Here is a 20,621-nt window from a genome sequence, read left to right as displayed (position 1 = left end):
AGTTCTACGTAAGAGCACCGGATTACGTAGCATCAAAGCTAAGCATCTCCCACCTGTGCTGTTCAATAATATGGTAGTGTAAGTATGCGGCAAATGCAGGTGTCCAGGTGCACTCTAGGCCCTGCCAATCTGGGGTAGTCGCACGTCACGTGAGTCGTGCCTCGGCTTCCGCAAATCTGGGGGTTGTTTGTCGCTCTCCCGTCTGCACAACAACCTTTCAGTGTGCAATGTGACAGCCACAACCATGATCGCGGCCCGTCAGGTTGTACGTCCCCGGATGCGCTTTGGGATAGCGCAATGCTCACCGGTGTCTCGATTAATTCCTCTCGCCTCAAGAACTGTCAGCACGGTTAGCTATCAACCTACTCCTAAGCGCCGCCCATGGCTGCGACGCCTCATCTATTTCGGTGTCTTTAGCTGGCTCGGAGCTCAAGCCGTGAAGTATGGCATTTTCCATATGGATGAGGAGCAGCAGATTGCACAACTTGAAGTAGTGCAAGACCCAGGCTTTGTTGAGTCGGAGGTTTACGGTAACTTCACGGAAGAAGAATTAGAACAGAGACTTACATCTGGGCTGCTGAGTGGGAGTGGTAAATTGCGTCAGGTATGTGGTTTATTGCTTTCAGTACTCCGGCAACATGATACGCTGCTTCTCCAAGGAGATATGCGCAAGGCATGGCTGGTCGGCTTCAGAGCGGCCATGGACTGATCCATTCCAGCAAGTGCCGGCTCGGAGTGCTCAGTCTCGGAAGGCCGATCCCCCTTTGCTAACTGATCGCTTTCACAGAAAATCTTCTCCGTTCGCAACGGGATGCGGGCAGTGAATATCGTTTTCTTAGGAAAGCAATTGGAAGGTTGGCCGTTAGTTGTCCATGGGGGTGCACTCGCGACTATACTCGACGAGCATCTAGCTCGAGTCGCTATCCGGCATTTGCCTGCGCGTACTGCGGTCACTGCGAATCTGGATATCAATTACAAAAAACCAGCTTACTCAAACCGTTTCTATGTGGTCGTTGCGGAGTTAGACCAGGAACGGAGCACGGATCGGAAGGCTTACGTGAGGGGTCGAGTTCAGAATAGCAGTGGAGATGTGTACGCCGAAGCCACTGGGCTTTTTGTGGTGCCTCGAGGGTATAAGCTGCGGGAGTTGGATGACTCCTTTTGATCCCTACTGCTAGCCTCCAATTGGCTCATTTATGAGGTCAATGGAAGGATTGCAGTTCTCATTCATATCCTGGATATCCTCCTACGATATGGCGGGTAGGCTCAGTATCCCATACTCCGGGTCAAGGGATATGGGAACCACATTTGAATGTATTCAGCCACTGAAAAGGGGCCCGGGGATTTACCTTTATTTCTTTCAGCATTCAGCATCAAGCATAGTACTCGCCACTATCTACCTCCCAGGAACACCTGCCACGCTTAAAGCCGATGTGCGGAACTCTGTATGACTTGTAGCAAGACTGAGTCGCCTGAGTCCTGACCCTTGACTGCGTCGTCTAAAATGCCCCGTTTGTCCAGTCAGCGCAAGTCCTGAAACCGTCCACTTCGTAACGCATGGCATGGCAATCGAATCGATTTGCCCCTCTCCGTGCCAGGTCTTTTTGACTTCGACTAGGCAGTACTTAGGTGTCGCTTTTATTGGACAGGCCTCGCCGTCCACGTTTTCAATGCAGAATTCCCTGGAAACCCCCGCATTCTCCGGCATTGCCTGTCGCCCTTCCATCCAGTAACAAAGCCTGTTCCTCCTGCTATCGGCAATGCAGCTTCAACCCCTCGACGATTGCCGCGGCTGTTCAAGAGCCGTTCCATTTTTGTCTCAGAGTTTCTCTTCGATACTCCTCCTTCTTTGCCGTCATTCGCCTCTGACCTCTATCTTCCACTCCGGGCCAAGTGAATAAGCGTCATATTCTGGGGTAGGGATTGCCGATAAAGGAAATGCGTGACCCACAGTATATCATGCCCAGGCTTACCTGAAGCTTGGGTATATCTTGCTGCTCCAATCCCCACTTAACACTTCCTTGCAGATCCCATTCTATCTCCCTTTTCTCAATTCTTGGTATCCATCAAAATGGCTTCGAGTGCTACCGATTCCGTTCAATCCCAGGTCGAAGAGAAGACAATGGTGCATACATACGACAATCTGAAGCCAAATGCTAGCCATCAAGAGCATGCCGCGACGCTCGCTGACGAGACTGGGCTTTCTCAACATGGGACTGGGCATACAAGGGTCAGTGAAGTCTTTAAGCCATTCAGATTCTTCGAAAAGGCGTTTATTAATCCATCTCAAGATGTCCTTCCGCCAATTCATGGGCTTCACTGCCATGGCCTTCCTCTGGACCGGCAGCCAAATCCCTGTCTATCTTTTTGGTGGCATTCCGCCCATTATCTACGGTGACATTGGTGGAGTGGATAGATGGGTCTGGTTTGTATGTGCTCTCACTACATTTGCGCATCATTTGACGTCTACAGGGACTAACACTACACTCTTATGATAGGTCCTCGCGAACCTGCTAGCCCTAGCTGGTGTTTGCCCTTTCGTCGGGTCCCTCTCTGATCTCATCGGACGCCGCTATGTCGCTCTCATTGGGGCTACTTTGGTCACAGTCGGAATGATTGTTTGCTCGACGGCACATTCAATGAATACTTTTATCGGTGCGAATCAGGCCGCTTGCATACTCACCCCAATCTGGTAGATGCTAATCTACCGCAGCCGGCATGGCTATCGCAGGCGCAGGCGCAGGGGTCAACGAGCTGACGGCACTGGCCGCCACTGCCGAGATGGCACCTACTCGCCAACGAGGCAAATACGTTGCGATCTTGATCTTCACGATAGCTCCGTTCGCACCATCCGTGCTGTGGGCCCAATTAATCGCAGAAGCAGGCAACTGGCGTCACGTCGGTGCTTTTTGCGCGGGCTGGGCTGGTCTTGGTCTGATCATTACGGCAGTCTTTTACTTCCCTCCGCCTCGAGTCAACTCGGAAGGACTTACTCGAGCGGAGGTTGTCGGTAGGATTGACTTTGTTGGCGGCTTTTTGAGCATCGTAGGCCTGATTCTCTTCATGGCTGGCATGCAGTGGGGTGGATATCAGGTACGCTTTCTCATCGGTCTCAGGTGTCTCCAACCATGTGAACTGACCGATGATCATAGTATGACTGGGACTCAGCGCATGTCCTCGCCCCTCTCATTCTTGGAGTAGCACTCCTCGTCGCCTTCGCCTTCTGGGAAATCTACGGCGCAAAATATCCCATTTTCCCCAGCCGCCTCAAGCAGGAGCCTCGTACCTTGATCCTAACGCTCGTCATTACCTTCATCTCTGGCGCAAACTTCTTCTCGGTTCTCATGTTCTGGCCTACGCAGGCGTTCAACGTATACGGCCATGACCCCACTGCTGTTGGCGTTCGCAGTCTTCCTATCGGCTTCGGTATCATGGGTGGTGCTTGCATTGTCCTGTGGCTACTTAGTGTGCTCCGCGGCCATAACAAAGAGCTCTTGATTGCGAGCAGTGTCCTGATGACAGCTGGTACGTATAGGCGGCAAGTGAGTGAGTAATCTTCTGGTATACTGACTGGGCTCTTACAGGATGCGGCGCGATGGCCGTCGCCGACGTCGACAACATGGACCAACTCTGGGGCATACTAGTCGTCGCGGGGCTAGGAATTGGCGGGATAGTCGTCCCAGCATCCATCATTACGACTATCATCTGCCCCGATGTATGCTCAAACCGTTCCTCTCCAAGAACTAGCACTAAATAGAATGTACAGGACCTCATCGCCACAATCTCCGCCCTAACTCTCTCCATCCGCGTCGTCGGCGGCAGCATCGGCTACACAATCTACTACAACGTCTTCGTGAACAAATTCGTCCCGAACGCAACGCACTACATCGGCGGCGTGATGGCAACACAGCTCAACATCACAGACGTAGCCCTAATAACCGAGGCAATCGAGCTGACCAGTGCGAGTCTCTTGGAAGGACTGCACGAGATTCCGGGAATCGCAGGTAATCCGGCTGCGTATGACGCTGTTGTGCGCGCCGGCCAGATTGCGTACGCGGAGAGCTACAAGTGGGTTTACTATGCGAGTATTGGGTTTGGGGGTGTTTCGATTCTAGCCGCTTGCTTCTTGGGCAGCATCAAGCAGTATATGGATGATCATGTTGCTGTCGTCATGCATTAGACATGAGTTCGAGTGGGGGATATCTGGGGCGGCTTTAGTCTTTCATGTTTACTACGAGGAATTTAGGGTCTTGGAGGTTCATGGGGCTTGGTTCAGGATATATATCCTGGACGGCCCGAATTAGTCACTGGTGAAGACTGCAATCTAATTTTGTCAGCTAGCTATCGATCATATAGCCCTATGGTTGAATGTTAATACTTGACGAATTTGCTTTCTCATACTTACCCATGACACGGTAGCCAGCAGGTTAACCCTGATGCTTCTCCAACCCCATTTCTCCACCTTCCCGATCCAGGCCACGGAAACTTCCGACCACCATCCATGCTCCTAACCCAACTATCATAAAATCTATATAACAGAGCCAGCCTCATTAGCAGAGCTCGACATCACCGTTTCCCAAGCCAAGATGGTAGATCCACCGCCCCAGCTCCTACAATAGAGCTAACGCAACCCAGCCCAAGACCGAAGCCCTCTACCTAGACGACGCCACCCTGCACACAATGGATACGCAGGTCATCTCCTACACGCCTCTATCAGGCCTAAGCGATGAGGCAAAGCACCTCGCGAAAAACGTCCCAGAAGACCAAAATGGGGAGATCTTCGCCATCACCACCCAGAAAACAGTCTTTTACCCGCAGGGCGGCGGACAGCCAAGTGACACGGGACTCATTGCTCTCCGCACCTCCGCAGCCTCAAAACCAGGCTTGAATGCAGAAGGTGATGGAGAGGGGAATGCGTTCCAGGTCCTCCTCGTCCGCAAGACGCCCGACGGGGAGATCCTCCATTTTGGACGCTTCCCTACTACCGGTACTAGCAGCACCCATACCCTTACCCAACAGCCAGCCCTACAACTAGCGGCCGACCAACCCGTTACCCTGCGCATCGACGCCCAAAAACGCGACTACCACTCGCGCCTACATACGGCAGGTCATATCCTTGGCCTTGCGATGCGCCTGCTCGCTCCGGAGCTTGGGGAGCGCAAGAAGGTCAAGGCGAATCATTTCCCCGGGGAGGCGTGCATGGAGTTTGAAGGGCTGCTGTATAATGAGCACAAGGCGCTTATCCAGGCGAAAGTGGATGAGCTTGTGGGCCTGGACCTTGCGGTTAAGATTAGCTGGTGGGGCGAGGAAGAGGTTGAACGGAGGAAAGACGAGCTGGATATGGTGGAGGGGCGGGAGGTTGGGGGGATGGGGAAGGTACGCATTGCGGAGATTGGGGAGCTCGATGCGAATCCTTGTGGGGGGACGCATGTGGCTAGTACGAAGGAGACCGGGAGAATCACGATTCGGAAGATTAGTAGGCAGAAGGGGGTGAGTAGGGTTTCGTATGAAGTACCTGTTTTATTTGGAATAGAGGGAGAATAGATGTAGATAGACACGATATAAGACAATTCATTAACGCCCAGGGTATATAACCGTCATCTAATGGAATAATATAATATAACCACGCACATAATCCCATCCCAACCCATCTCAAGTGAGAACCTGATTCATAGAAGACCTCTTAGGCACAAAGGCCGAGCTCGTCTTCGACTTCCGCTTATCCTCCTTCCCGCGCAAACCCCTGCTAAGGCCTCCACCGAGACCCCGAGCAAGAGAAGCAAATGGAGACGCGCCCCACTGCTCCAGGTCATCCTCAGCATGACCATGACTCGGGTTAACCAGACCGTCAATGGACCTTGACCCCTCGCGTCTGTTCTGATGTCTATACCCCGAGTTGGAATTGGAGCTCTCGCTCTCGTGCACCGGAGACGGAGCCCGGCTCCAATCCGAAAGGGCCGGAATATCGGTTATAGTGTGCTCAGCGCACTTGCAGCCGCAGCCGGTAGGGCAGAATTGAGAGTCTAGCTCTTGGTCGCTATCGTCATCCTGCTGCTGCAGTTCGGTCGAAACGACCGAGAGCCACTCGCGGTAGCAGTCAAAGCAGCTGACGTGGCCGCACCCGAGACACGGCGTGAGCATGCCCTCGACCACTTCGTGGCAAATGGCGCAAGGAAGTTTGAGTGGCAGTGGCCGCGTGGGCTTGCAATTGGGACATATTACTGCTGTCGCATCGCCCTTGGTCTTGCTGTTCTTAGCGGTCACCGCACCGTCGACGGTGCTTTGGATGGCGAATATGGATAATTGTGGAGCTCCACACCTAATGCAATGGCGTTGGATCCCGAGCCCTTTGCCATCCTCGTCCGCCAAGGCTTCGGGCGAAGCTGTACGAGGAAGGCGCGGAAGTGAGAACGAGTCTCTGGGGTCGCTAGGCTTTCCTTCACGAATATCGTCGGGACTCGGTTGCTCCAAGTCGCCGATCTTCAACATCTCGCTTCGCTGTACCGGTAATCCCCATATGGAGAGTAGATGCGCATAAGCCATGCGGTAAGAGCGATACAGTCGATCTTTCTTTGGGTCGATAAACAGGGCTTGCGTAGAGTTATCGCTTTCAAAAGCGCCTTTATTCTTCAGCGTAATGCGAACCTTCTTGGTCGAATTTGCATTCTTCGCATTGGGCCTCTCACTCTCTGTATCAGAGTGGGTTTGCGAGGCGGATGTCGCCGTTGTAGTAAGATTATCTAGGTTTGCGGTTGCAGGTTTAGGGGTAGAGTTGGTGGGGGTCCATGTCCCCGATCCTACGGCAGTGCGAGGACTTTCGACCTGGGCAAACCTCCTTCTAAGAAGGTCACCTGCAGGTGGTGAGGCTGAGGATGGCGCGAATGTGTTGAAAGACCGGGTGAGAGAGGAGGCAAGAGCAGAACCGAACCCCGAGGCGCTTCTCGGTTGTGGTTGTTGATCTGGAGAAGCAGCCAACGACTGGTTCTGTGTTACTGCTTTCCGCTCGATACCTAATCCATCGGCACGGGAAAGAAAAGGAGGCGTCGTGCCTGCGGAATAAGGGGGAGTCGTGCCTGATCGCCAGATTTCCAACGACGAACGTCCCGAATACTGCGTACCCGGAGTGGTATGGCTATCTTTCGGCGTGGCGTGTAATGGTGTCACCGCTTGCGATTTGTCCGTACCCAAGGTGGCGTTATGAGAGATATCAAGAGGGAAAGAATGATGATCTGCTTGTTTTGGGGACGGTTCTGGCGCGGTTCGTTCTAGGTTAGGCTCGTATAGAACGCAAGACAGCATTGCGACCATTTGTATATCGCCTATCTGTTCGAAGTGCGCGAAAAGAGCTGGGATGAGCCAATGGCCACCAAAGGGATGGTTGCCCCATTGAACGACATTTGCTGTATCACGGGATGTCTTCGCGGGGTGGAGAGCGTCGTAGCTCAGGTCTACTGCGCTGTCTTTGCGCTGGATGCGCGAAGTCCTGCTAGATTTGGTTGAACCTGGAAATGATCTTGTCTGATGCAAAATGAGTTTAACCAATCCCCATATACGAGCCAGCTCGTAGTAGCCATGATCGAGAGCGACCGCTGCATTGTGAGCACACACATCAACGACCTTGCCACATATACGGTATCCACTGGCGAGCTCTCGCTTGGCCGGCAATAGATCACTGAGGTCATGTATAGAGATAACATTCTGCGGTGCGTCAGATGATTGTGAAGTCATCGCGCCGACAGTTGATCTCTGAGAATTGTCTGTCGAGCGTGGCCGGTAAAACCCAAGACTACCAGCACTGCGCCATGTCTGGGGTGTGGGGAACCGGTGTTGAAGCCCGGATAAGATACCTGATGACCCAGAAGAGCTCGATGTCTCAGCTTCAGAGTCATCGGAGTCTTCGGAATGGCCATCGTCAGTGCTTGCAATAGTCCCCGTTATTCGTGGCCCTGGTGAGCTCGTCTCAAACCGTCCGAATCTCTCAAAGAGGTTATCAGATCTCGACAGTCTCGTCATCTCCTTGAACCCAAGGTTTTCAAGAGAATACGCCGATTTATCTTTCTTCGTCGGGAAAAAGCATACTAGACGACCGTCATTGCTCCAGACTGCCCCGCACTCCCTGGCCCTGGGAACCATCACGTTCGCATTGACAGGTCGAATCAGTTCTGAACTCATTGCTAAGTCTTGACTCTGTGATAAGCCAACTTCATCCTCGTCACTGGACTCATCGCCCCCAACGTGGCCATTGGTTGGTGATTTGATTGCTTCCGCTGTTTCTCCCAAGATCCAGGCGATGCTTTCTTCAAGGCTGCTTTCGCCTAAAAGGTACCGGACAACCCCTTCAAGGCAGCCTCGCTTGTGTGACAGATACGTCTCCGAGATAGTCTGTAGCTCCGCAATGACCTTGCTAGCGAGCTCGTCGCTAACAGCGGTAGTCTTTTGTACGCTGAACGTGGGAACCGCATCTTTAGGATATTCCGGCGGGAATTTGATGTCCACTCGAATGAAAAGCGAAGACCCCTCAATACCCCATGGACCATGCAAGGATATTGTGGCCTTCCGCCGCCTGATATCAACTGACTCAAAAGCCACTTTTGTGAACTTTTCACCCACGTGGGTGATTTCGTCTCCAAGAGTTTCAATATCCCATCCAGATATCTTCACACCCCTCATCCAAGAAATAGGATTTGTATCAGCCCGCAAGCCGGATCTACTCTTCATCCCAATCCTCGAGTCGGCGTTCCCCCCTTGTATCCAGGCGGGAGCGTACGGAATTGATATGGTATTGATACCGGGCCCGCGAGAGGGAGGAGGCGCAGGAGCCTCGAATGCTGGTGACATAGCACCATCTTCCTCAGGTTCCAGGCCAGCGTTCTCATCGCGAAAGCTCCTATAAACTGCTCCCTTCCGGGTAATGTTCAGATTGGATATGAACGATTTACCCTTCTCGTAACCAACTCTTTGTAGGACATCAGGATCAACTCGATGTAAGCGCAGTTCCTTATCCGTGCCCCAAGAGACTAGTTGGAATTCCCTGTGGTCGATACCATCAACAACATCACCGCGCGCCCTCCAGAGAAACTCTTTTACTTGGCCTTTATGGCCGGGAAAGCTATGCACAGGGGGAAGATGACCGTCAGACTCCGCGCTCTCCGGAGCCCTGCGACTGTAAAGATGGAGATCACTGTTCCCCCTCTGGGGCATAGCCAAAACACCCCAGCCAAAAGGCGTATTCCGTGCTCGCCAAACAGGAAATGGAGTCTTAATAACCTTCTCCGGTACATCGTCCTCAACAGTATAGTCCCAGAACTTGATGGTTTTGTCCAAGGAGCAAGTTGCTAAGGCCCCCGGCCGAACCCTATTCCAATCAACGCCGTAAATCTTGGTATCGTGGGCTTCAATAGAACGAATCGGATAAGCACCCATTCGCTTATCCCAAATCCGAAGGTATTTATCATGGGAGCTGGCAATTATGTTCGGATTTTGTCGGTTCCATTTGACCTGAGTTGCTCCAGCAAACCAATCCGAGAACGAGATAGCCGGCCGGGAAGTAACCCGGAGATCCCAACAATGGATGAAGCTGTCGACGGCACATGTCGCCAAGATATCAGGATGATGCGCAGAGAAGTTGATGTCCGTGATAGCCCGGGTGTGTGCATGCAAGACATGTTCAATAGAGTTTTGGTAACTCTTCATCGCCAGGTTCCATACCAACGCCTTCTGGTTCGAAGTGCTCACGACCCAATAGTCTCGAGCAGCAAACGGCGACCATTGAACATCCGCCACCTCCCAGGGTGTATGGTGTGGAAGATATCTAGGCGGGGAGTATGGGGAGTCCAAGTCGATAATGTGAAGGCCCTCCTTCGAGGCTAGTACAACGTCTCGACCGCATGGCGATATTGACATAGAACCAACTGGTTGGTCCACGTGAAAGGAACTGTCCTCTCCATATGTCGGGCTTTCAAACGCCGAAGTCAATGGCCTGGGGTCATTGTGGTCGGACATTTTGGCGTATGCGGGCGCCGGTCGCAAGCGGCCCCGTCTATTTTCTGCTACCGGCGGTAAATCTCAAGAGACCGGCAGACACATTGATCGCGCGCGCTGCAAGTGCCTGTAGCAACTCTCATCTCGACATAGCGCCCGTAGCTGTCGCTGTCGACTGTATGATGTAGGGCAACTCAAGGGCTAATCGCAGGCACTCCGCATATCGTGGGGAAACAGCGTTAAGAGGCCTAGAGTTCTGAGGCCTGGCAGACTCTGTGAGCCATAAGATATCGAATGGCAATTATGCAACTAACCGGCAACAACAGGCTGAACTTCAGTTCCGCCAGAGAATGGATCGCCCCAGAGCGAGCATGGACTCCGGGGAAGACGCGGCGGACCTTAGATCATTGCCGCGGAGCTAAGAGCGCCAAGACACAGCTTTTAGTCAGCAGCTCCGGATAGGGAGGCCGAAAGAGACCCGAAATGCAGAGCCCCTCCGCTGGTTACGTCGTTGCAATCCTTTGCGACGGACTCTATTCTGGAAAATAGTACTTACTTCGCCTTGCTTTGATAGTCTGTTGGTCTAATTGTCTTGGGGCTTCATTGCAGCTGTATTCCAGCGCTTTTCTAGCACACCCTGAGATATCTTCGTTCACAAATCCGGCACGAGACGGAAATCTCAAGTCCAAGAAACACCCCACGCTGGGATACCTAGGAGCCTATAGCACAGCACAAAATGGCCGGCTTGCCTAAGAGAATCGTCAAGGAGACAGAACGACTTTTGTCGGATCCGTATGCCACCAAATTCCCTCGAGATTCCATTGAGCTATACTAATTCTTCTCCGTCACAGGGTCCCGGGTATCAATGCCGTACCTCACGACGACAACTTGCGCTATTTCGATGTTAGCATCCACGGCCCAGCATCATCGCCATACGAAGGTGGCATCTTCCGCCTTGAACTGTTTCTGCCTGAAGATTATCCCATGGTCCCCCCCAAGATTCGATTCCTGACCAAGATCTACCACCCCAATATCGATCGTCTTGGGCGGATCTGTCTGGATGTCCTGAAGAGTATGCTGTTCAACCTCTACGATTTGCGCGCATGCAACTAACCTTTAATTAGGCAACTGGTCCCCAGCCCTCCAGATCCGTACCATCTTACTCTCAATCCAGGCTCTGCTAGGAGCCCCCAACCCTGACGATCCCCTTGCAAACGACGTTGCGCAGCGCTGGAAGGAGGATGAAGCCGCGGCAATCAAGACGGCCAAGGAATGGACCATAACCCATGCGATGACTTAGATTCCCAGATGTGTCTATCATTTGCCGTGCGAATGATCATCGACGAGACCTTGATGAGACCACGAGGAAAACTTGCGACTTTGGCGTACCCTGCATGAACTTGGGCCAATTCTATATTCTAAAATTTAGCCTTGTTTCTTCTATGAGGAAGGAGCCGCGTCTCTTCGAATACATTTGCATTCCATCCAATCTGGTTTGTTTTACCCTCGAGACGCTGATGTACGGCGAGGGGCGACGACTTATCTCCTTCCAGGCAAGCCGCATCTTCAGTTCCTGCACTCCCCAGAGCCATGAATTACTATTCAACAGTTATGTTAGAATCATCTAAATAGAACTCCTTATATTTTACTCAGCTCGGGCTCAAACACTGATCCGTAGGTCCTTGGTTGTAAGCTCTTGACATTATTGTCCATTACTGGCCCCAATGAAGCTCTTGACAAGAAATCTGGTGTGAGTTTAGAAAGGTACATGATCCATTCTTTTGCATTCACTTTGAGGGTGTATTGTAGGACTTGACAATGACAGTACTGTGGATCTAGGACAGTGTTATTCACTGCCTGATCATGACAACAGTGAAACAAGCTCAAAAGTCCTTGCAGTCTAAACACAATCAGAAAAGGCAGAGCATTGAGACACTGCTTATTCTTCCTTGATTTTCATGCTCCGGGCCTTTCTAAGTGATTCCGGACCCATCTTTCACTTCCTTCTGCACAACACAGCAACTTCAGTTTGATCAGCAGACCAAAAGAAAGTTTTTTTTAGAATGCCTAGCAAGTGCAAGAAGAAGTCTCGCAAGCCAAAGAGGTAAGAATTGGATTCCCCAGGCCCAGTCTTGCTGTGTGATATCATTGTTGTGTCCTGCTAACAGAAGCAACACCAACAGCCTCAAGTCACCCGAGGCTTCTGGCATTGACAAGCTTTTTGAAGATATCACCAAGGAGAACGAAAACCGATTCCAAATCGAAGACATCAACCGTGCTGGCCTGCCTTCACCCAGGATTCCTGTGACCGGACCCTCCCAGGCGTCCGAACAACACAAGCCTGGTGAAGCAGACTCCCCTATCGAAACTTCCCTTCGAAAGCGCATTCGAGCGCTTACCTTAGGCTCGGCAAAGAAACCCCCAGAGCTCAATAGTAACAGCCGGGAATTGAAAGCCTCCCCGCCTCAAAGCTCGCAAATCTTGTCCAGTTCATTCCGGGATTCGAGCACAACAGAGGACAGCAACTCTCCCGAACGCAGTCCACTTTCGGTTTCCACTATCATTCAGCACTCGAAAGGCAAGAAGCGAGGTGACAGCGTAACCAGTCCTTCAAGCGCTTGGAAGTACCTCAGATCGCCAACTGGTAAGTTAAATAGCTCCTTCTCCGCTGCTCGCATGATGGCTGATCATACCAATCACAAGATTATACGATGATCGACTTCGACTACTGTGAGGCTCAGGCAGCCATGAACAGCGACAAGGTGGACGCAGGCGCCCCAGATATTAAGAGAAGCTCTATCAAAGAACTGGTAAGTACACACCACTCACCGCTGAAGGCATTGTCTGACGAGAGAAAAGCTCGCCTATCTCCGCCGCGAGACCGGAACCGAAATTCGTGCCATTGACGTCCATGATCCTAAAGTTGCTCGTAGACCCAATGAGGCTAGACCTTGGGACCATAAGAACCTCTGGTGCGTCGACTGTCGCAAGGCTTGCCCTCTCTGCAATGCGTCTTGCTGTGTGAAGGAAGAAGCTACCAAGAAAGCTGTCGACGAGAGTCTGGACCAGAAGGAACGCGATGACGCAAAGCGTCTTGTGGATATAATCGACAAGATCGGTATCTACGCCAAGGATGTCGGCACTTTCTCGCAGTGCACTCCTCCTGACGGATGCGGAAGATACGTTTGCCCCGAGTGCTGCGGTGTTTGCCCAAGCGAGATATGCCGCGATATCCAGTGCAAGGTAAGCCTTCCGCAAGGATCGTCACTCATGCACTTTGCTTATTGAACACTTTCCAAATGTACAGGAGTGCAAGCCTAACCCTTGGGCGTCCTGCGAGTGGCACGATTAGTCGCAGTCTGATTTGCGCGCGTCGAAGCTTCCAACAGGGTACTGGATGTAAGCAAGCCAATGCCCGAGAGACGTAGTTCAACCGCGCATTACGCCGCGCAAATTGAATCAACCATTCGCAAGGGGTTTAGCTGCCATCTTGAAGAAGCGATTGGCACTGGCATGGCATCAGGAGAGTCTATTGCGCCTATGGAGAGGTCTCGAAGAAAATGTGTCCATGACATGTCAAATAACAAAAAAACATAGCATCGACAGCAAATGAGACCACAAGGCCATGACATCAGAATAACCAATCCTAATCATAACAAAGCCATGGGATAATGAAGCATATCTAGCCATCTCCGCGTTATAGTCCGTAGATGACGAGTCAAGGGCAGCGCGCGGTCACGTGGTCCGCGACCTAAGCGAGCTCCGCACCGCACCACCCTCAGAATTGTGACAGTCTAGCGCCGCGAAGACCGATTCGACTCAACCACCCAACGCCAATCGACAACATCTCGTTCAACCGGTCGCGCATCTCTAACGTTCAAGATGCGTACCTACGACGATTCTTTCAGCGGTCAGAAGATCTACCCTGGAAAGGTGCGTTTTGTCCATCCGCCAAACAGCCGGTTACGATGAAGTCCCGCCGAAGCCCCTACGGGCTACACGATCGATCGAAATCATCGCCAAATCAAAAATAATATATGAGGATCTTTTGTTGACGGTTTTGTTGCAACAGGGTAAGCTGTACGTCCGTGGCGACAGCAAGATCTTCCGCTTCCAGAATGGAAAGTCCGAGTCCCTCTTCCTCCAGCGCAAGAACCCTCGCCGGATAGCTTGGACTGTCCTCTACCGTCGCCAGCACAAGAAGGGTATCTCTGAGGTCCGTACCGCCTTTTTCTTTACCACTGGATTCGAGTCTGGTTATTGGCATGATATATGTGGGACGGGATTGTGATACCCATCGGGTCGAAACTCAAGAGGAGGAACTGCTTTGAGATGATCTGGAGGATACAATATTGGTGTTATTGGGAACATTACTGACGGATGATTCAACGTGAACAGGAGGTTGCCAAGAAGCGTACCCGCCGTGTTGTCAAGTCCCAGCGTGCCATCGTTGGTGCTTCCCTCGACGTTATCAAGGAGCGCCGCTCCCAGCGCCCCGAGGCCCGTGCCGCCGCTCGCCAGCAGGCCATCAAGGACGCCAAGGAGAAGAAGGCCGCCGCCGAGTCCAAGAAGAAGGCCGAGAAGGCTAAGAACGCCGCTGCTGGTGCTAAGGGTGCTGCTCAGCGCATCCAGAGCAAGCAGGGCTCTAAGGGCTCTGCCCCCAAGGTCGCCGCCAAGTCTCGCTAAGGAATAGATAACGGTCTGGCTTGGGATTGGGCGCGGAAGGCAAGAGTTTCGTGGACGGAATTTGGGAGGTTACTGGAGCTGGAATATGTGTTTTCCCTACCACCAAAAATGAAATGTTCTCCAAAACTATCGGCGTACAACACGGTTACTTGCGGGTTCATGGCTCTCAGATAAGCGCTACCAATCGCGCGCCATCCATATACATGCAATCGCAGATGGCCGCTAGATACATCGCGTTAGTGTAATTCCTACATGTTCATACTGTTCATGCTTTGCGCATCCGAGAATTCCTCATTGTCAACGCTTTGGTAGTCGATATGACTAGGCTTGAGCCTCAAGTAGATATCGGGTCCATGCGCATCGTCCAAGGCGTGCTCGACAATGGGTGAATATTGCACTTCCCGTGAGCCATACAAAGGATTAATCGGTAGATCCAATTAAGCAACGCAGGTTCCATGCAGCAAAACAATCCCTCTACAATATATACATATACTTGTTGGGCATACGTTTGATATCCGTATACTCCCGTCTGTACTTTCTACTACCCCGTAGAGCCTCCGCGCTCCAGTCCCATCTAGGGCTCAAAACCTAGCCTAACCCGTTTCGGATCTATAACGTAGCCCCCGCCTCGGGCTTAAGTCCGGAGTCCAGACAGAGGGACCCAAGGAGCAACCAGCAAGGATATATAGATGCTTGAACAGTAGAGATCACATACCCAGGCGGTAAAGTATACACGACAACCACGGCAAATCACACCCCTGAGTCTCACCAAAAGCAGCCCTTGCAAGTGGCAATTAGAGCCTGAGGCATCAAAGCCACGGTAATGACACCCGCCAAGTCGCTGACTAAGGCGTCTTCCGCCTTTCCGAGTTTTGCCATCTCGCTTACCGACCAGCACTAGCGCGAAACGCCCACAGAAGCCCAGCAAAGTGGTGACTCAATCAAACCCCCCATTACAAGTTCCCACCTCGACTTTTCGACAACTTCCCATCTCGATCGACAAGTTCTACATCACCAGCAGCCATGGGTAAGGTTCACGGATCTCTCGCCCGTGCGGGTAAGGTTAAGTCTGCTACTCCTAAGGTGGGTTACTCCTTTACTCTTTGAGGTGGCGTGCTGTGCTGGTTATGTTGGAGAAGAGGAGGATTTTTGAATAAGAGGCGACACAAAAAGGCGAGGAAATAGTGGGAGAAATGAGCGTCTGATGGAGGAGTTTTCGTGGACGAAATCGGCACAAGCACAGGCACCGTGATATACGTGGGGATATGGCGGGCTGACGGACTCTCTTTCATGATATAGGTCGAGGCCCAGGAGAAGAAGAAGCTCCCCAAGGGCCGCGCCATGAAGCGCCTCAAGTACACTCGTCGTTTCGTCAACGTTACCATGACCGGTGGCAAGCGCAAGGTACGACCAACCTGATACTCGGAGGATGGAAGAACGGACTAGGACGACAGGCTTCACGGCCACTCCTTCTAGCAGAGCCTTCTTGGTCCCTCCGACCGGAACTGCGCCACAGAATTATCGAGCTAACAACTCGTCTCAACAGATGAACCCCAACCCCGGCAACTAGATTATGCCCTAGCGAGCGGAGGAATATGAACCGGTAATCGCGGCGGAGAAATGACGATGACGACCACGAAAGAAAAGAAAAGTACAGACATATACGGCCTGGGCGGCTAATATCCATTTTATCCGCCCTTTGCTAGCCTGAAAAGAGTTTCAATCGGTCAACGAACGCCAACGCACGCGATACTCGAGATTTCGATCCAGAAAAGGAGCCGGGTTTACGGGGACGGTTTTGCGGTTTGCGGGATTCGCTTGGTTCTTTTCGTTGCATGGCTAGTTATTTACGGGTCTCGTATCTTCATCATCATCAAATGGGAACTTCAACTTCGTTACTGGGAATTGATATTCGGTCTTGGTTCCTCTCTTCATCAACTCTCGGAGGCTTTCTTGAACGCTGGGAACATCCTCCGTATCTTCTCTTTCATGCGTCGCTGCACCCTGGGCAGCCCGTAGAGCTACCACTTCATGGTAAATCTACGTTACCCAGCTCATGGGAACAAGCTGTACCTGTGTTGGGACCCATTAAACCCGTCTTTGACCATGTACGAGTAGGACAAAAGTCGTGGCTACGAAAGTCAAGGTTATCGAGCGCAACTTATACTCTGCCTGGACACGGGACGCATGCATAACTACGTAGACCGTTCTCTACAATGTCCAGACCAGATCCTTTAAGCCATGGACGACTGGGAGACAAGTTATAAACCGCCATTAATCTATGTAAGACTCTATCCTATGCAGCAGCCGCTGCAAGCAGGCTTCGCCCGTCGCGAGCCTCTGAACGCCAGAAGAACAATTTTAGACATGGTCCAGAACAAGCATTAACAAACGCCATAAAATCGACATCCGTTGACATCCCTAATAGTAATGGGCCATCTCTAGTCCAGCCCTTTTGAACCCACACTTCAAGTAGAAGCCTTCGTTCGCCTCGGAGCAGTCAAGGATAGTCTAAGCATATAGTTAGCCATGATTCAGGAACGCGAGCACGCACGAAGAAACCCACCTTATAGCATCCAACCTTCTCAGCCACGAAATCCAACGCCTGGATAACCCTCAAACCAAGCTTCTTCCCCTGCTGCCCCTTCTCAACTGCAATATCCTCAATGTGACCGACCATCCCCAGCGAGTGAATGAACTTGCGCTCGACAATCAGGCTGCCTGTAGCAACGATCTTCTCCTGCTCGTCCACGATCACAAGAAGGTAGTACTCGTCATTGCGGGCCGAGATCCAGTCATACCGCTTGTTCCAGGCCTCTTCGCTGATTTCGCCGACCGTAGTCAGAACGCGCAGGACGTCAAGGTACCCGCGGTGGAAATCTGAGCGCTGCACAGGGCGGATCTTGTAGCCCTCGGGCAGGGCGGTGGAGACGGAGGGGGAGATAAGAGTCGTGGAGAAAAGGGGTTGGTCGGCGGAGGCTGCGTTGGCGACGGTCATTCTGGCGGCTGTGAGGAGTTGGGTATCTGAGCTTGTAGGAATTGAGTAGAGCGTGAGTGTTGCGAGGGGGAAGGGGTTCGGCGCGGGGTGGTCGAGGTCAAAGAGGGGTGATGGAGCGGCGGTGAACGGGCGATCAATTATAAAGAGTGTTCTATTTGGAGAATTGGATCATGAACGAGAGATGTTGGATTGGGTTGAGAGAGTGAGAACAGTTGAGAACAATGGCAGACTCTTTAGTAGATATAAGAGTCAGGGACCTGTCGAGGGCCCTGGAAGGAGCTGAACCGTGGTCGGTCGCACCTGAGACACCGTGGCGCAGATTGGACGACTCGAGGATTTATTTATAGACCTCATTTAACTTAATAGTGCAGTCTAATGAGATCTACAAATCTAGTAGTAAGTAACACACCTATCATTCAGATTGACGTCGTCATTTTTATGCTTAGAGAGAAAGATCATGGCCTACTCTGCAATGTTGTTGGAGTAGGGCTGCTCTCTGCAGTTTGTGCATCAAGTTCCAAAAATAACTGCGTCCAGGAAAACTCTCCCCGTACGGAGTACACACAAAAACCAGAAAATAAATACAATACATTTCAATATACAGCTCTGAAATAGCTAAAGGTCGCTACAATATTTTATACCACTCTACGACGTCTTTCTGAATCTTATCATGCTCGTCTATTTCTTCTCCTTGGGGCTGAGCATCAGCTCTGGGCGGACGTGCTTGTCGAAGTCCTCCTCGCTGAGAGCCTTGAGCTCCATGGCACTCTGCTTGAGAGTAATGCCCTTCTTGTGGGCGTTCTTGGCGACCTTGGAGGCCATGTCGTAGCCAATGACGGGGTTCAGGCAGGTAACAAGCATCAAACTGCACACGTTAGCACACCTGCAAATATCTAAATGAAAGCAGGTAAGCACTTACGACTCGTGGAGGAGAGTGTTGATTCTGGGCTCGTTGGCCTCAAGACCAACAACAAGGTTCTTCTCGAAGCTCTTCATGCCGTCGGCGAGGATGCGCACGCTGTGGAGCAGGTTGCGGATCATGAGAGGCTTGAACACGTTAAGCTCGAACTGACCGTTCATGCCACCAATGGTAGCAGCAACATGGTTACCCATAACCTGAGAGCAGACCATGGTCAAGGACTCGCACTGGGTAGGGTTGACCTTTCCGGGCATGATGGAGGAACCGGGCTCGTTCTCGGGGAGGATAAGTTCACCAAGACCGCAGCGGGGACCAGATCCGAGGTAACGGATGTCCTGGGCGATCTTGAAGAGGGAGCTGGCAAGGGTGTTCAGAGAGCCCGAGGCCTCGACAATAGCATCGTGGGCAGCGAGAACCTCGAACTTGTTAGGAGCGGTCTTGAACTCGGTGCCAGTCATCTTGGTGACCTCGGCAGCGATGGCCTCATCGAAACCCTTGAAGGTGTTGAGACCAGTACCGACGGCGGTACCACCCTGAGCGAGGTAGCGCAGGTGGGGAAGAGATGCCTGGACGCGCTCAATGTTGCGGTCGAGCTGAGCAACGTATCCAGAGAACTCCTGGCCAAGAGTAAGGGGGGTGGCGTCCTGCAAGTGGGTACGACCAATCTTGATGATGTGCTCGAAGTTCTCGACCTTCTTCTGCAGGGCGTTACGAAGGCTGGTGAGGGCAGGGAGCAGAGTGTTCTCGAGCTCCAGAACAGCGGCGATGTGCATGGCAGTGGGGAAAGAGTCGTTGGAGGAAGCGGACATGTTGACGTGGTCGTTGGGGTGGACAGGCTTCTTGGAACCCATCTTGCCTCCGAGGATCTCAATGGCACGGTTGGAGATTACCTCGTTAGAGTTCATGTTGGACTGGGTGCCGGAACCAGTTTGCCAGACGACCAGAGGGAAGTGGTCAAGGAGCTTACCCTCAGCAACCTCGGCGGCAGCCTGCTTGATAGCCTCACCAACCTTGGGGTCTGAATGCCATTAACAACCGCTTTCTCATCTAATGTTTCTGGTTCATCCTTACCAAGGCCGTACTTCATGTTGACAGTAGCGGCGGCACCCTTAAGGACACCGAAAGCCTTGACGACGGCATCGGGCATGCGGTCCTGAGGCTGGTTGATATCAAAGTTGCCCAGAGAGCTAGTAACCATCAGCGAATGCTTCCTCTCTGTATATCCGTTCGACAGAGTCTTACCGCTGAGTCTGGGCACCCCAATACTTGTCGGCAGGGACCTAAAGCGGTTCAGTTAGACCTCCTCCGGGACCGATTTGCGACAAAATGTCGTACCTGGATCTCTCCGAAGGCATCGCTCTCAGTGCGGGATTCGGAAGCCTGTACAATAAAAAAAATCAGCGCCTTGCTCGCGAAGACCTAGAGTGCCCTCGCCAGGTCGTTCCACATCGTAGGACGGCGTACCATTGTGACGGTTGAGCTGAAAGATCTCTTGCTGGAGAGGGACTGGAAGGACTGAAGGCGGGGGAATTGTGTAACTTGTCGGCTATTGGAGCTCAGCGCGCGTCGGCTAGTGAACGAGGCGGGGGAGCGAGCAGCCATGGACGTCACGGCGCGGGCCACTGCGGAGGTGTTGGAGGCTTTGGCAGCCGCATGCGTCAAAGAGCTCATCGAGCGCACCGCGGTTCGGGAAGCCATGGTGAGAGACTAAATGCCGAGGTGTATAAAATAAACAGAATTCGAGCGTTGTGCTAGGAATCGAGGCAATTGGGGTGCTTGTGCCCTCTAGAGGAGAAAAGAAAGGAGGAAAAAGGACTCCGAAAGGCGGCCAGCACAACAGACTTAAGGATCCAGTGCTCTGCGACAGCTTGAGGTCTCCAGCTGCTTTTCTGTTGCTGCCGTCCGAAGCCGCCGGCCGATTTCTCCCGGCCCGGTATTACACAGTACTCAAGTACGAGTTTGTATGGGATATTGCCTGAAATTTGTGTATGGAGCTGTATAACGTATTGGCGGATAAACCAAAATCCTCTAGATCTC

General features: G+C 52.2%; 10 protein-coding genes across 10 annotated transcripts; 7 read left to right on the top strand and 3 right to left on the bottom strand.

Moving 5' to 3' along the window:
- Positions 1-244: 244 nt before the first annotated feature.
- On the top strand, positions 245-824 carry DSM5745_07793 (uncharacterized protein; the record flags this gene model as incomplete). Its single annotated transcript, XM_026749809.1, has 2 exons — positions 245-604; positions 663-824. The coding sequence occupies 2 exons, from the start codon at positions 245-247 to the stop codon at positions 822-824; spliced, it is 522 nt and encodes a 173-aa protein (XP_026601841.1).
- A 1,247-nt stretch (positions 825-2,071) lies between these two features.
- On the top strand, positions 2,072-4,180 carry DSM5745_07792 (putative MFS drug efflux pump; the record flags this gene model as incomplete). Its single annotated transcript, XM_026749808.1, has 7 exons — positions 2,072-2,230; positions 2,292-2,429; positions 2,499-2,655; positions 2,714-3,093; positions 3,153-3,525; positions 3,585-3,715; positions 3,767-4,180. The coding sequence occupies 7 exons, from the start codon at positions 2,072-2,074 to the stop codon at positions 4,178-4,180; spliced, it is 1,752 nt and encodes a 583-aa protein (XP_026601840.1).
- Positions 4,181-4,680: 500 nt separating this feature from the next.
- Positions 4,681-5,544, top strand: DSM5745_07791 (uncharacterized protein; the record flags this gene model as incomplete). The annotated part of the gene is made up of 1 exon (XM_026749807.1): positions 4,681-5,544. The coding sequence occupies one exon, from the start codon at positions 4,681-4,683 to the stop codon at positions 5,542-5,544; it is 864 nt and encodes a 287-aa protein (XP_026601839.1).
- A 108-nt stretch (positions 5,545-5,652) lies between these two features.
- Positions 5,653-10,002, bottom strand: DSM5745_07790 (Mtc5p; the record flags this gene model as incomplete). The annotated part of the gene is made up of 1 exon (XM_026749806.1): positions 5,653-10,002. The coding sequence occupies one exon, from the start codon at positions 10,000-10,002 to the stop codon at positions 5,653-5,655; it is 4,350 nt and encodes a 1,449-aa protein (XP_026601838.1).
- A 715-nt stretch (positions 10,003-10,717) lies between these two features.
- On the top strand, positions 10,718-11,281 carry DSM5745_07789 (E2 ubiquitin-conjugating protein UBC13; the record flags this gene model as incomplete). Its single annotated transcript, XM_026749805.1, has 3 exons — positions 10,718-10,773; positions 10,833-11,053; positions 11,106-11,281. The coding sequence occupies 3 exons, from the start codon at positions 10,718-10,720 to the stop codon at positions 11,279-11,281; spliced, it is 453 nt and encodes a 150-aa protein (XP_026601837.1).
- A 763-nt stretch (positions 11,282-12,044) lies between these two features.
- On the top strand, positions 12,045-13,333 carry DSM5745_07788 (uncharacterized protein; the record flags this gene model as incomplete). Its single annotated transcript, XM_026749804.1, has 5 exons — positions 12,045-12,085; positions 12,165-12,625; positions 12,685-12,791; positions 12,841-13,224; positions 13,289-13,333. 5 exons carry the CDS (start codon positions 12,045-12,047, stop codon positions 13,331-13,333), a joined length of 1,038 nt encoding a protein of 345 aa, XP_026601836.1.
- Positions 13,334-13,863: 530 nt separating this feature from the next.
- Positions 13,864-14,667, top strand: DSM5745_07787 (60S ribosomal protein eL24; the record flags this gene model as incomplete). Its single annotated transcript, XM_026749803.1, has 3 exons — positions 13,864-13,914; positions 14,054-14,197; positions 14,380-14,667. The coding sequence occupies 3 exons, from the start codon at positions 13,864-13,866 to the stop codon at positions 14,665-14,667; spliced, it is 483 nt and encodes a 160-aa protein (XP_026601835.1).
- A 1,023-nt stretch (positions 14,668-15,690) lies between these two features.
- DSM5745_07786 (40S ribosomal protein eS30) lies at positions 15,691-16,237 on the top strand (the record flags this gene model as incomplete). Its single annotated transcript, XM_026749802.1, has 3 exons — positions 15,691-15,750; positions 15,967-16,071; positions 16,214-16,237. The coding sequence occupies 3 exons, from the start codon at positions 15,691-15,693 to the stop codon at positions 16,235-16,237; spliced, it is 189 nt and encodes a 62-aa protein (XP_026601834.1).
- An 851-nt stretch (positions 16,238-17,088) lies between these two features.
- gup1 (glucosamine 6-phosphate N-acetyltransferase) lies at positions 17,089-17,665 on the bottom strand (the record flags this gene model as incomplete). Its single annotated transcript, XM_026749801.1, has 2 exons — positions 17,089-17,178; positions 17,234-17,665. 2 exons carry the CDS (start codon positions 17,663-17,665, stop codon positions 17,089-17,091), a joined length of 522 nt encoding a protein of 173 aa, XP_026601833.1.
- A 678-nt stretch (positions 17,666-18,343) lies between these two features.
- On the bottom strand, positions 18,344-20,282 carry DSM5745_07784 (class II fumarate hydratase; the record flags this gene model as incomplete). The annotated part of the gene is made up of 6 exons (XM_026749800.1): positions 18,344-18,530; positions 18,585-19,602; positions 19,656-19,771; positions 19,827-19,864; positions 19,920-19,964; positions 20,049-20,282. 6 exons carry the CDS (start codon positions 20,280-20,282, stop codon positions 18,344-18,346), a joined length of 1,638 nt encoding a protein of 545 aa, XP_026601832.1.
- Positions 20,283-20,621: the final 339 nt, after the last annotated feature.

This window comes from Aspergillus mulundensis, assembly GCF_003369625.1.
Source record: "Aspergillus mulundensis strain DSM 5745 chromosome Unknown scaffold_8, whole genome shotgun sequence".
In the NCBI taxonomy this organism is placed as follows: domain Eukaryota; kingdom Fungi; phylum Ascomycota; class Eurotiomycetes; order Eurotiales; family Aspergillaceae; genus Aspergillus; species Aspergillus mulundensis.
The sequence above is the reverse complement of the archived record's forward strand: the minus strand, read 5'-3'. Positions and strand labels throughout refer to the sequence as shown.